Source organism: Trichosurus vulpecula, chromosome 9 (assembly GCF_011100635.1).
Source record: "Trichosurus vulpecula isolate mTriVul1 chromosome 9, mTriVul1.pri, whole genome shotgun sequence".
Classification (NCBI taxonomy): Eukaryota; Metazoa; Chordata; class Mammalia; order Diprotodontia; family Phalangeridae; genus Trichosurus; species Trichosurus vulpecula.
In genome coordinates this window covers 42,606,945-42,621,325 of record NC_050581.1, presented here as the reverse complement: position 1 = coordinate 42,621,325, position 14,381 = coordinate 42,606,945, and the positions used below count along the sequence as shown (strand labels likewise).

Genomic DNA, 14,381 nt, shown 5'->3' with positions numbered 1-14,381 from the left:
CTTTTCTGACTGTTCCTTTGCTCATACTGCCCTGTGGGCCTGGGATGTCCTTCCTCCCCATATTAACCTTTTTAAATTCTTCCGCATCCTTCAAAGCAGAACTCAGGTGCCATTTTTCCTAATTTTCCACCTATTGGTAAGGACCTTCCTTCTCAGCTCTTATGTAATAATAGAGGCTGTGTTGGCCCATGGAAAGATTATTGGCCCTAGAGATTTAGAACTCGTGTTAAATAAACTCATCGGTGTGCCATTTTACTCTCAGTGTGACCTTGAGCAAGTCACTTAGTCCTCCTGAGATTCAGATTCCTTGTCTGTAAAACATAGGGGTTGGGCTAGATAAGCCTTAGTGTCTTTTTCCAGATCTAAAATCTCTGATCCAACTTTTATTTTGTGACTCTCTAATATATTTACCATATGCTGATGTACAATTACGTATATGACTTATCCCCTTAATAGACTTGTGACAGCAAATGTGGTTTTCTTATCTAAACTTTTCCATCTCTTACTGTGCCTTGTACAATGTTCTGCACACAGTAGGTGCTTAATAAGTGCTTGGTGATTGAATAAATAAATGAATAAACCAAACTGTGTAGTACAGTATGGTATTAGAAGTCAGTATTCTAATTCTAACTTTGCAAATCAGTGATAGCGTGGCCTGGGCAAATTATTTCATCACTCTTTGATAGCAATAGCAACAACAGTAATAACTAGCATTTATGTATTGCGATAAGGTTTGCAAAGCACCTTACAAAATCACCTCATTTGCTCCTTGTTTGAGTTTCCCTGTCTTCTAAATAGTGGTGCTAAGGATATGGGGGTGTGATGATCCTGGAGTGAATGACCTCAACATTTTCCTAGCTTATAATTATCCGGAGGACCTAGCTTCAAATGCTAGCTCTTCTGTTTTCCCTACATCATTCTGTTAGAGTATTGAGTGGTAACATCCCTTTTATTTGCGTACTCCTCTGTCTCTGTCCCACCAGCATTCAGAGAATGCCTGGCCTACCGTAAATGCTGAATAAATGCTTGTTGACTGACTGACTCATAGCCTAGGAAGAGGATGATATAAGGAAGAGCGTGCCTCATGATTTCTTACTTAAGACAGTAAGAGGAAGTTCTCTCAGAAACCCCTGTTTTGCATTTTGCTTCATTCAATGAAACCAATCATTATAGGCGTGTCAGCCCAACTTTTTAGTCTTAGTCATCTTTTCCTACCATGCTCTCTGGTTATAAAAACAAGGAGAGAGTCTTCTGAGGAAATTGGACAGAGGACAGTACATTCCTTCTTGACTTTTAAAATTTGTAGCTTAATATTTTTTTTGGATGAGTGGAGTTAAAAGTACTGGTTGTATGATTGTGCTTAGAAGATATAATCCATTCCAAATAGGCCTTTTGCATAAAACAGTCTAGAAGCCCAGGGCTGAAAAAGCAGTAAATCTTAACCATTGACTTAAAAGCCAGGGCCTCTGACTGCATTAGGATAAAATATGTTCTGGTCTGTTTGGAGACATCTTAATGTTCTTTTTACTGGAAGATTCTTTCCCTTCAATGCCAGTGAAATGTTTATACAGACGAAGGTGTGATGAAAGACAGGATACTGGGATGGTAGGTGCTGGCAATGGGAATATCACCAGCCCCTTTTTTTATATGCTATTCTCCCCACCCCCAAAAGTATAGCCTGCTATGATTAAAGCCTGTCTAAAATAACGTAAATGGGGAGAACAAAAAAGTCCTAACCGAATGCTTTGTAATTATAATGACCAACCTTGGCCCCAAAGAAAAGAAAAGATGGGAATGCATTTCCCCAGTTCATCCTCAAGCTTTCAAAAAGGATCTTCCAAAAGTCTGGTTGTGATTATGCCATCCCCCTTATTCAGTGAACTCCAGTGGTTCCCTATTACTTCCAGCACCAGACAGAAAAACTCTCTTTGGCTTTTAAAGCTCTTTATAAGCTGGTCTCTTCCTACCTTTCCAGTCTTCTTATACCTTGTACTCTGCCATCCAGTGACAACCTCGTTCCTTGATTCTGAGCATTTTCAATTCCTGTCCCCCATTCCTGCAACACTCTTCCTTTTCATCTCCACCTCCAGGCTTCCTTCAAGTCTCAGCTAAAGTCTTCAAGAAGCCCTTCCCAGTCTTCCTTAATTTTAGAGCCTTTCTTCTGAGATAATGGCTTTTGTCCTGTCTACATCTTGTTTGTATGCATTTGTTTGCTCTCTTGAGAGTTGGGACTGTTTTTGCCTTTCTTGGTATCCCCAGTGCTTTGGCATAGTTTCTAGAGCATGTTAAGCACTCAGTAAATGCTTGTTTACTAACATTTCCTTCCCTTTACAGAGGTAGAGAAGTCTGTTGTCAGATTCGGTTGATGTATTGGTTAATTTTGCCGAACTGCTTTTTTTCTCCCTTTTAAAAAATTCTTTCTAAGTATAAGGATATATTTATAAATAAAAGATTAATAAAAGTGTTTAGATTCTATTGAATACTCTTAATAAAAACAGCATAGCTAAACTTTTTTTAAGAAGTATCGATATCTTCACTTTTCATATTACCTTCATTTATAAATATAGCCCTCCTCATCTCCTTACGATGGGTGGCTCAGGGCAAACCTATTATGTCTTTTGGACAGATGACTAAAGATCATGCTTTGGTATGGTGGTAGGTTGGTACTTTTTACTTGGATTGTAAAGGATGACATATTACTCTTACTGGATGTATGGTAAGGAGTTTGTGTGGGTATCTAGGACTTTGGAAACAGAGACTCTTTTTCTCCCTGCAAAAAATGGTGGGGGAAGCAGGGTAGTATTTTTTGCATCCTTCCTCAGTCCCTAACTTGATAACTTGGTCTAATTTAAGATATTTAATCCCAGTTCTTTCACTCTTTTGAAAAATATCTTGCCATGCAATATAATAATCTCTTCATTCACATTTCAAAACATTCTGAAATTAAGTACCAGAAAAAAAGAACATTTTTTGTAGACACAGTAGAAAACAGAAAGAGGACATAAAACTGAATCTCCGTTTCATGTTCCTTGCTTGAAAAAGTATTTTTTTGCCTGTTACTTTAAAACCTGTCCTGCTTCCTCCAGACTTTCCTTCTTTTGTCTTGCATACATTTTAAAAAAATATTTCAATAGCTCTTTTTTGGGGGGCATCACTTGTTAACCCTTCTCCCCTAACATCTCCCTAATTAATAAACAAGAGAAAGTGAAAAGGGTCCTGTACAAAATAAACATAGTCAAGCATAATGAATCCATGCATTACTCATGTCCAGAATATTTGGTTCTACTCTTTGAGTCTTTTACCTTTTGTTGAAAGGTGGTTCTCATGCATCATCATAGGTCTTCTGGAGATATGGTCGATTATTACATTGGTCAGAGTTCTTAAGTCTTTCAAACTTGTTTTTCTTTGCATTTCTGCTGTCCTTGTATACATTCTTCTTCAAGTTTTATTTACTTCACTTGTATTGGTTCACACTTCCCAGGATTCTTGCAAATCCTCTTGTCTTTTCTCATGGCACAATAATATTCCATTACATTCGTATGCCACAATTTGTTAAGCTATTCCCCAATTGTCTGAGAGGCAATCTAATGCCCATCCTTAGATTCCAGTTCGTTTCTTTTTTCCCCTTTTAATCCCCACTTCAGACTTAGGAAGGTTGTTTTGCTTGTGACTGTTCCTTTTGTGAAATAATCTTCCTTCTTATCCTCCCCTCCCTCATCCTCATCTGTCTTCCTATTCAGTTCATGTATTTCTACACCAAATTATTTGTGTGTGCAATGTACTAATCTTCAAATATGGTGCCACTGGCCCACAATCATTAGGACACATTCTGTGAGGGTTTTAAACAAAATTTTGTTACTCCCTGTTGAATTTAACAGACTGTGATTAAGGTACCTATTAAGTTACTCTCACTGTGCTGATACTTTGGGGAAATCAAAGTATATAGGACGTAATCATTCCCTTAAAGAGTTTACAGAGTAACTCAGTGGAGAGGCAAGGCAAATCATGTATGTATGAAATGAAGAAGAGGCAGTATGTCATAGTGCCAAAATGAGTGGTACAAAGTGTTATAAGAAGTCAGGATAGGGAGAGATCACAGTAGGTTTGAGTCTTCTGGGAAGGGTGCATAACATGTGTGGGACTTAAAGCTGAACCTTTATGGATAGGTAAGATTTCATTAAGAGATGAAAACAGGATCTTCCAGTCTGTTGGAAGAGATGAGAACATGAACCAAAAAGATGTGAATAAAAATGGAATATTTATGGGAAGGTGAGAAAACTGGCCAGCCCGGAGTGAATCAACCAATTGAAAAAAGCCATCCAATTAGTGGCATGGGTGAGATTCAAACTTGAGTCTCCTATTTTGTTGGCCCAGCGCTTTCTTTATGCAAATACAGTGACAAATTTATTCATTTTGTTGATTTAAAAAGCATTTATTTTCCCATTCTCCCATCCTCCTCCCCCAGTTGAAAAATAGAAAAACAATATACCCTTGTAACACATATTCAGTCAGGCAAAACAGATTCCCACATACAAAAATGTGTGTCTCATTCTCCTCCCTGATTTATCTTCATGGAAAAAACTTCATAGGGCGGAGTGGAGGATAGGTCCATTAATTAATCAGAAAGCATTAAGCACCTGTCATGTTCTAGCCATTGTACTAGGGGTTGGGGATACAAATAAAAAGAATGAGCCAATCCCCATTCTTCAAGACCCTGTGTTTTATCAGTGGGGGCAACAAATACACATATATTCAAGGTGTTCCAGAAGCCTTAGTAAAATTTTTAAGTATTAGAACCAAGACTTTTGGAACATCCTATATAGGAAAGGAAGAAAACGAGCATTTATTAGGCACTTACCATGTGCCGGGCACTGTAATAAATACCAAGGGTACAATTATGGGCAAAATGAACATTCTAATGGAGGAAAACCATCCATAAAAAGGAGAAGAGGCAAGGTTGTTGGCACAGGGACATGGTTTTGAAATCCAGAGAGACAGTTACAAGGCCTGATGGAGAATGAAGGCTGTGTGATCTGGGTCCTCCCTCACTAGTGGGAGAAGGGAGATGGGCCTTGTGGAGGAATGTTCCAGGGGGGAGCAGGCCCCAGGAGTGGTAGGCTGTTCTATGACAAGGAGCTCTCAGTTGGTGAGGAAAGTTCCAGGATGAGCTTGCAATAGAGAAGGCATGGGTTTGAAGTCCAGAAAGTCAGGGCCAGGAAGAAAATGAAGTCTGTAAGTCTATATTGAATAAATATAAAAAGAACAAATATGACATAATTTAAGAGGAAGGAGATTTGGCAATTAGGGGAATCAGAAAAGGCTTTATGTAAGAGGTGGTGTTTCAGACATGCCTTGGGGGAAAATGGAGATACTGTGAAGTAGAAATCAGGAGGTACAGGATGGCCAGTGTGAAAGCTAAGGGACAGAAGAGGGGGTAAACAAGATAAGAAAGGAGAGAAGGCCAGTTTGACTGGATCCCATTGGGAGAGTAATGTGCAACAGGGCTTGGAAAAAGTAGGTTGGGGTCGGGTTATAAAGGTCTCTATAAGCTGACAAGTGGAATTTATGTTGTGTCCTAGAGGCAATGAGAAACCACTGAAATGTATTGATTAGTAGGGGAGGGACGTGGTCAGATTTGCACTTCAGGAAAATCACTGAGAAAATCACTTGGCAGCTAGTATGGAGGATGGACTGGAGGGGAAGAGACCGATTAGGAAGCTGTTGCAGTTGTCTATGGGAGAGGCAGTGAGGGCCTAAGGTGAGGTGTTGGTTCTGTGAGTAGATGAAAGGGATAGGGTACTAGATATAGAGGTAGAAATGGCAAGATTTAGCAGCTGATTGGATATGCAGAATGAGGGAGTGAGACGAGGAGTCAAGGATTATACTGAGGTTATAAACTTTGCAGGCTTGGAAGCTTCATGGTGCTTTTGAGAGAAATACAGGAGTTCAGTAAAGGGGAGGGAGAAAGAGAACAGGTTCTGTTTTAGACATTTTGAGTTTGAGATGTCTCTGGGATATCCATTAAGCAGTTGATGATTGAGGCTGAAGAGGAGAGTCTAGAGATGGTTATCCAGACCTGTGACTCATTGGTGTAGAGATAATAATCAAACGCATGGAAGCTGATGATGTCATTTAAGAGTGAGTAGAAAGAGAAGACAAAAAGGGCCCAGGGTAGAGCCTTGGTGAATGTTTAAAGTTAGGGGATGTGATATGGATAATGAGCCAGTAAAGAAGACTGAGGAGTGGTCAGACAGATAGGAGGAAAACCCTTTGTAAAGAGAAGGGCCAAGAGGAATAAACGATCACTGACATCCAGTGTAGTAGAAATGTTAATGAAGTTGAGGGTTGAGAAAGAGCCGTTAGATTTGCCTATTAGGAGATCCTTGGTAACTTTGAGGAAAGCAGTTTGTGATGAGGTCTGAAGCTGGATGGCAGAAGGTTGTGAAGTAAGAAGAGGAAGCACAGACAGGAGACAGTACATACAGTTAGCTGTATCTATGACTTTGAGAAAGGAAGGAGAGATGAAGGCAGAAGTAACATGAACTGGGAGGCGGAACCAAGATGGCAGCTGGAAAGCAGGGACTTGCATGAGCTCCTCACCAGGTCCCTCCAAAAACCTATAAAAAATGGCTCTGAACAAATTCTAGAACTGCAGAACCCACAAAATAGCAAAGGGAAGCTGGGCTCCAGCCCAGGACAGCCTGGATGGTCACTGGATGAGGTCTGTCGTGCATGGAGTTGGGAGCAGAGGGGAGCGGAGCCCAGCGTGGGCGGTGACAGAACCAACCAGACCAGGAGCCAGGCCGAACAGGCCCTAGCACCCTGAATTAGTGAGCTGTGGCAGTTACCAGACTTCTCAATCCACAAACACCAAAGACAGCAGAGAAGGTTAGTGGGAAAAGCTGCAGGGACAGAGTGAAGGAGCTCACAGTTCAGCCACCACCCCAGGGGCAGTGGAAGTGGTGCAGCTACAGAACTACAGCTGCAGTTGCTTCTGGCCCCAGGCCCACCTGGTGGGAGGAATTAAGTGGCGGATCAGAGCTGGAGTGCAGAGCCTGCTTAAGATTTGAGTCAGTTCCGGGTTGGCAGTTCTTGGGGAAGGAGGAGTGCTGGCTGGTGTGGCAGAGCTGGCTGTATAAAAATAACTCTGAAAACAACAGCGCATCCCCTCAAGCTTGGAACAAAGTACTCTTTACTCTACAAGTAGTCATACCCCCACGAAAAACTCAAGGGTCAAGTAAGTTGGCTGGGAACATGGCCAGGCAGCGAAAACGCACTTAGACTCAGACTCTAGAATCTTTTTTTGGTGACAAAGAAGATCAAAACATACAGCCAGAAGAAGTCAACAAAGTCAGAAAGCCTACATCAAAAGCCTCCAAGAAAAACATGAACTGGTCTCAGGCCGTGGAAGAGTTCAAAAAGGATTTGGAAAAGCAAGTTAGAGAAGTAGAGGAAAAATTGGGAAGAGAAGTTAGAGTGATATGAGAAAACCATGAAAAACAAGTCAATGACTTGCTAAAGGAGACCCAAAAAAATACGGAAAAAAATGCTGAAGAAAACAACACCTTAAAAAATAGACTAATTCAAAGGGCAAAAGAGCTCCAAAAAGCCAATGAGGAGAAGAATGCCTTGAAAGGCAGAATTAGTCAAATGGAAAAGGAGGTCCAAAAGACCACTGAAGAAAATACTACCTTAAAAATTAGATTGGAGCAAGTGGAAGCTAGTGACTTTATGAGAAATCAAGATATTATCAAACAGAACCAAAGGAATGAAAAAATGGAAGACAATGTGAAATATCTCGTTGGAAAAACCACTGACCTGGAAAATAGATCCAGGAGAGATAATTTAAAAATCATTGAAAAAAATTTAAAAATCATTTAAAAATCATTTAAAAATCACCTGAAAGCCATGATCCAAAAAAGAGCCCAGATATCATCTTTCAAGAAATTATCAAGGAGAACTGCCCTGATATTCTAGAGCCAGAGGGTAAAATAGAAATTGAAAGAATCCACAGATCACCTCCTCAAATAGATCCCAAAAAGAAAATTCCTAGGAATATTGTCACCAAATTCCAGAGCTCCCAAGGAGAAAATATTGCAAGCAGCCAGAAAGAAACAATTTGAGTATTGTGGAAACACAATCAGGATAATACAAGATCTAGCAGCTTCTACATTAAGGGATCAAAGGGCTTGGAATATGATATTTTGGAGGTCAATTGAACTAGGATTAAAACCTAGAATCACCTACCCAGCAAAACTGAGTATCATGCTCCAAGGCCAAATATGGATTTTCAATAAAATAGAGGACTTTCAAGCTTTCTCAGTGAAAAGACCAGAGCTGAATAGAAAATTTGACTTTCAAACATAAGAATCAAGAGAAGCATGAAAAGGTAAACAAGAAAGAGAAATCATAAGGGACTTACTGAAGTTGAACTGTTTTGTTTACATTCCTACATAGAAAGATGATGTGTATGATTCCTGAGACCTCAGTATTAGGGTAGCTGAAGGGAATATGCATATATGTGTGTGTGTGTGTGTATGTGTATGGGTGTGTATGTATGTATATATGTATGTGTATATATATAGACAGGGCACAGGGTGAGTTGAATATGAAGGGATGATATCTAAAAACAAATCAAATTAAGGGATGAGACAGGAATATATTGAGAGAGGGAGAAAGGGAGAGATAGAATGGGGCAAATTATCTCACATAAAAGTGGCAAGAAAAAGCAGTTCTGTTGGGAGGGAAGAGGGGGCCTGTGAGGGGGGAATGAGTGAATCTTGCTCTCATCGGATTTGACCTGAGGTGGGAATACCATACACACTCAATTGGGTATCTTACCCCACAGGAAAGAAGGAGGAAGAAGATAAAAAAACGGGGATGATAGAAGGGAGGGCAGATGGGGGAGGAGTTAATTAAAAACAAACACTTTTGAAAAGGGACAGGGTCAAGGGAGAAAATTGAATAAAGGGGGATAGGTTAGGAAGGAGCAAAATATAGTTAGTCTTTCATAACATGAGTATTGTGGAAGGGTTTTACATAATGATATGCATGTGGCCTATGTTGAATTGCTTGCCTTCTTAGGGAGGGTGGGTGGGGAGGGAAGAGGGGAGAGAATTTAGAACTCAAAGTTTTAAAAACAGATGCTCAAAAACCAAAAAAAAAGTTTTTGCATGCAACTAGGAAACAAGATACACAGGCAATTGGGCATAGAAATTTATCTTGCCCTACAAGAAAGGAAGGGAAAGGGGGATGGGAGGGGAGTGGGGTGACAGAAGGGAGGGCTGACTGGGGAATGGACCAACCAGAATATATGTCATCTTGGAGTGGGTGGGAGGGTAGAAATAGGGAGAAAATTTGTAATTCAAACTCTTGTGAAAACCAGTGTTGAAAACTAAATATGTTAAATTAAATTTAAAAAATTAAAATAAAATAAACAGTGGAAAAAAAGAAGTAACATGAACTAGCAGTAGTTTAGTTATGCAGGCTGACTGTGAGTGCGGACTTGATAAAAGTTGATTACCAAGGGTTTGAGTCTGAGTCATGTATTGGGGAGGCTGGTGGTGCCCTTGAGATTAATAGGAAAGTTAGGGAAAAAGAAATGAGTTCTGTTTTGACATGTCGAATTTGAGCTACCTCTGTGACTTAGAGATTGATGTTTTAGAAAGGCAGTTGGTGATGCAGGATTGGAGCTCAGGAGAGAGAGAGATAAGGGCTGGTTATTTAACTCTGTGAATCATGCTTAGAGATGATCACTCAAGCCCTAGGAGCTGTTGAGACCACTCACCAAGATGAGAAAGGAGAGAAAGGTAGAGGAGGCCTAGGACAGAACTTTGGAGGATACTCACTGTTCATGGATTGATGGCATGGATGGAGATCCAGCAAAGGAAACTATGAATACCCATAGGGAGGAGAACCAGGAGAGGGCAGGGTCATGAAGATGCAGAGAAGCAAGAGCATCCAACAGGAGAGAATTATTGTGTGAAAGTTCTACAAAAAGGTCAAGAAGGATGCATTTGTTCTTTATCATTTCCTGCCTTTGAGCTCTTCTATTTGTTTGACTTTTTAATTTTTTGGAGGGCTATTGCTCAAAGACTGCTGTACTTTGTTGTTATGGTAGATCAGACTTAACAGGCTTGTGTTCAAGTCCCAGCTCTATCACTTATTAGCTACCTGTCCTAATCATTCAGTTTCTCCAAACCTTTGTTTACTCATTTGTTTAAAAAAAAAAGTATATTAACTGCTATTTATACTAACTTACCTCACAGGGTTGTTGTGAAGACTGAGTGGGATCCATGTGCCAAGCATTTGGTCCTCTATAAACAAAAGGGAGCTGCTGTTGTTTTACCCACATGCCTCTTGGTCGAGTCTGGAAACACCAAATGTGGCTGGCTATTGTAAGTAAGATTGTGAGTTTCGAGGAAGAAAACTGAGATTTTTGTCCTTTGTTTTCAGGTGGCACTTTCTACTTTTGCAGTCTATGTGATGGTAGATAAGAACAACGTCCTGGACGCCCAGAAAGCTTTTGTTTCCCTGGCCTTATTCAACATCCTCCGGTTTCCCCTGAATATTCTTCCAATGGTTATTAGCAGCATTGTACAGGTACAAGTCTAGCCTGGATATATGATTTCAAAGATAGGGAATTCTTAGAAAAACATTGTTTTTTTTTTTAAGTATTTCTTTACAGCTCTAATTCACTCTTACATGTTACAACTTTCTTGAACATTTTGAGTCCCTCCCAAAGTGCCCGTGATCCAGGATATCTACATGTTAGGAGTTAGCTATAGGTGGAGGTTGGCACATGGGATTTTGGAAGCAGCTACAGGGAAGAAACCCTGGGACTTTAGCTTTATGTGTTTTGCCCTTCACACAGGGCAGAGAGCCGACTCTGGGTTCTCAAAGTCTATGCCAGCAAAGTCTAAGGTGTGGCAGGTGGGAAGGTCCTAGTCCTGGTGATGGACCATACAAGCATGTGCCTGTTATCTGTGGACCAATCTAGCTGAGTTCAGAGAATATCTTTGCTGGATGACTGGCCATCCCATCTTGAATTTTCCCACCCACCTAAGTAACTTGTGGAACCTTTTACCAAGGAGGGCCTGTGCTTTGTTGGAGGGGGCAGCTCACATAGATGAAATGTCAGATTCTTGAAGTGGAGTTTCAGAAGCAGCTCCACACTTAACCAGAGGTTCACCCTCTCTTATAAGTCTGTTTGCCTGAAAATTTCAGTTTCAGGAAAACTCAGTAAATGTGACCCAAGGCTGTGGCTTTGTATATGTTGGGTTTTTTTTTTTTTTTCTAAAGAAAACTGAAACAGAGAATCAAAGCCATTGGAAGTGAACACAGCAGAACCACTAGCTTAAGTGGAGCCATCTATTGACCCACAAGTCCGAATGAATTGCCTGAGTTCTGCTGTAGCTGTACTGGCTGGCTTTTGAAAAGCTAAGCACTTTGAGGGGCACAAAGGTAGCTCCCAAAATGAAACATTTGAGTTCATTGAGGGGCTTCTGTCTGGGTATCAAGGAAACTCATGCCCATTGGACTGAAATCTGGGGCTGTTGACAGTCTTTCTTACTTTTTGGTAGGGGAGTGGCTGATGGGCAAGGAAAAGCTTCTGGTTTTTTTTTTTAAATAGCTTATAAATCTTATGCTATTTTTAAAAAGAACAACCACCACCACCTATAATTACTGTCTGTTTAGGCAAGTGTTTCCCTGAAACGCCTCAGGATATTCCTTTCCCATGAAGAACTGGAGCCAGACAGCATAGTGAGAAAGCCTATCAAAGAGAGTGAGTATTTATTTTCTCTCTCTGTGTCAGGATGCACTGTCTTCTCCTCTTTCCTTCTCCCCTCCGCACCCCTTCTTTTTCTTGGCTTTCTTTGTAATTTAGCTCTACCCTGAAGTTTGCTTAGCACAGAGGAAAATGCCCAGGGGAGGGAGGAAGGCAGATTGGGATATAGAGAGTGTTTTTCCTAGTAACTTGTTGAATTTCTGTCCTCTCCCCAGTCCCGCAGGGATGCCTGTGGTGTGAACATTCTAATGGGGCTAGGGCTGCCCACTGTCTTCCTGTCTTCCAGCTCAAGGCAGATATCCTCAGGTTTCAGTCTTCTTTACGCCTGATGCTGTAGTTATTCCCTGGAGGCCTAGAGTCAAATCCTCCATAACACAGGAGGGATGCCGTCTCCTCTCAACTGTGTGGGCTGCAACTTGAGGAGGATGGGTGCAGGTTTCTCATTACTGCTGAAACTTACTATTTTAGGGGTCTAAAAATCTCAGAGTATAAAGTCTCTCTTGAGTAATTTGTAGACATCCTTAATCATTTTGTCTAGTCTGGTGAAGCCTATGGACCCCTTCTCAGAACAATGTGTTTAAATGCCTAAAATAAAATATATAAGATAACAAATTATTGAAATAAAGATGTAATTGTTTTCCAACCTGAGTTCACAGAACCCTTAAAATCTATTCATTAGCCCTCCCTTTCCCCCATGGGGGTATTCTGTGGACCCCAGGTTCTAAGAACCCTTGCTTTAAAATTTCCATTTTAGGCACCAAACACACCATTATCTTGACTTTCTGAAATGCATTTGCCCCCCCTTATTTTTCTTAGCATCTTTCATTTTAGATTTAAAAAAAAATTTAAAATTTTAATATTTTATTTTTCTCAATTATGTGTAAAAAAATAGGTTTTTAACCTTTGGGGTTTTTTTTTGTTTACAATTTTGAGTTCCAAATTCTCTCCCAACCCTCCTTGTTGAGAAGGCAAGCAATTTAATAAAAATGCTATTATGTAGTCAAGCAAAACATATTTCCATATTAGTTATGTTATGAAACTAAACACAAAAAACCCAAGAAAAATAAAGTAAAATTAACACTTCAATCTGTATTCAGACTCCATGAGTTCTGTCTCTGGAGGTGGATGGCATTTTTCAGCATAGGTCCTTCAGAATTGTCTTGGATCATTGTAGTGCTGAGAAAGTCATTCAGAGTTGATCACTGTACAATATTGTCATTACTGTGTACAACGTTCTCCTGGTTCTGCTTACTTCACTTTGCATCAGTTCATATAAGTCTTCCCAGGTTTTCCCCAAAACCTCCCTGTGCACAATAGTATTCCATCACAAGCATATACCATAACTTGTTCAGCCATTCCCCAGCTGACAGTATATCGCTTTTTATTGTGAACTTGAGGAGGCAGCTAGGTGACACTGTGGTGTAGAGTGCAGAAAGACCTCATCTCAAATCCTGCTTTTGACTCTTGCCTTCAGCCTCAGTTTCCCCATCTGCAAAATGGGGTTAATAATATCATCTATCTTACTGAGCTATTGTGAGACTCAAAAGAGATAATCTTTGTAAACTTCTTTGTAAGCCTTAAACTGCTGTTATATAAGCGCTGGCTGTCCTCATCATCTGTAACTCTGATAGCAGCTGTCAGCCACACCTTGCACCCCTCCCTGATTTACAGGAGGTGCAGCCTTTCTTAACTTTTTAAAGTGTTTCGTTATTTTCTTATTTTTTGGTAACAAAAGTTTAGGTTCAGTTGTAAGTTCTTCAGTTAGTTTTCATTTATCAAATGAAATACATATCTTACATAGAAAATTCCTTCCTTCATTGAACAGATGTCTGAGTGCCCTGGATGTGCTTATTACTTTACTGAGTCTGTAAGAAATATTGAGTATAAAGCATAGTTCATGGCCTCGTCATCTAGTTCACAGCATCATAGATTTAGAGCTGGGAGGGACCTCAGAAGCCATCTAGGCCAACCTCCCTATTTTACAGACGAGGAACTGAGGCCCAGAGAGGTTAGTGATTGGTAAAGCCAGGAATGGAACGTAGGTCCTTGGACTCCGAATTCATCACTCTGTGATTATTGAGATGGGATTTACTTCATGACACATAGAAATGTTAATATATGAGAATATGTTTAAGTTCTAAAATTAGTTTCAAAAGCAGTCAGGGCCATAGGAATTTAGGTGAAGGACAGATGAGTATGTACTCCATTAATTAGGGAAGGGTGAGATGATTTTGGACCTCAGAACCAGGGCTGGAATAGGCGGGAAAGCATGGTATGGGCCTGAAGCTTGGCAATAGTAACATTTGATGGGATGACTGGGCAGGGGGTGATGAGGGACTGGGGAGGGTAGAAGACTGATTTTGTAGATTAGAGAATTCATATAGGGTCATAGTGGGAAATAACTTTGGAAATGTAGGCTGGAAACAGAGGGTGGAAGGCCTTGAATGCTGGCTTGAGGAGCCCACATTTTATGATGTAGATAAAGGGGTAAACCATTGATGGTTTTTGAGGGTTTTTTTTTTTAAGATCATGATGAAATCAATACTTCATGAAGATTGATCTGGCAGTGGGGTACAGAATAGGCTAGTTTGCA

At 40.4% G+C, this 14,381-nt stretch overlaps 1 protein-coding gene across 1 annotated transcript in view; it reads left to right on the top strand.

The window, feature by feature from the left end:
• The window catches only part of ABCC1 (ATP binding cassette subfamily C member 1), a 139,959-nt gene that overhangs the window by 79,950 nt on the left and 45,628 nt on the right, over nt 1–14,381 (top strand). The window contains exons 13-14 of the mRNA XM_036739146.1: nt 10,456–10,602; nt 11,698–11,785. Of these exons, the coding sequence (XP_036595041.1) occupies nt 10,456–10,602; nt 11,698–11,785 (235 nt within the window). The remainder of the gene's footprint in view (nt 1–10,455; nt 10,603–11,697; nt 11,786–14,381) is intronic.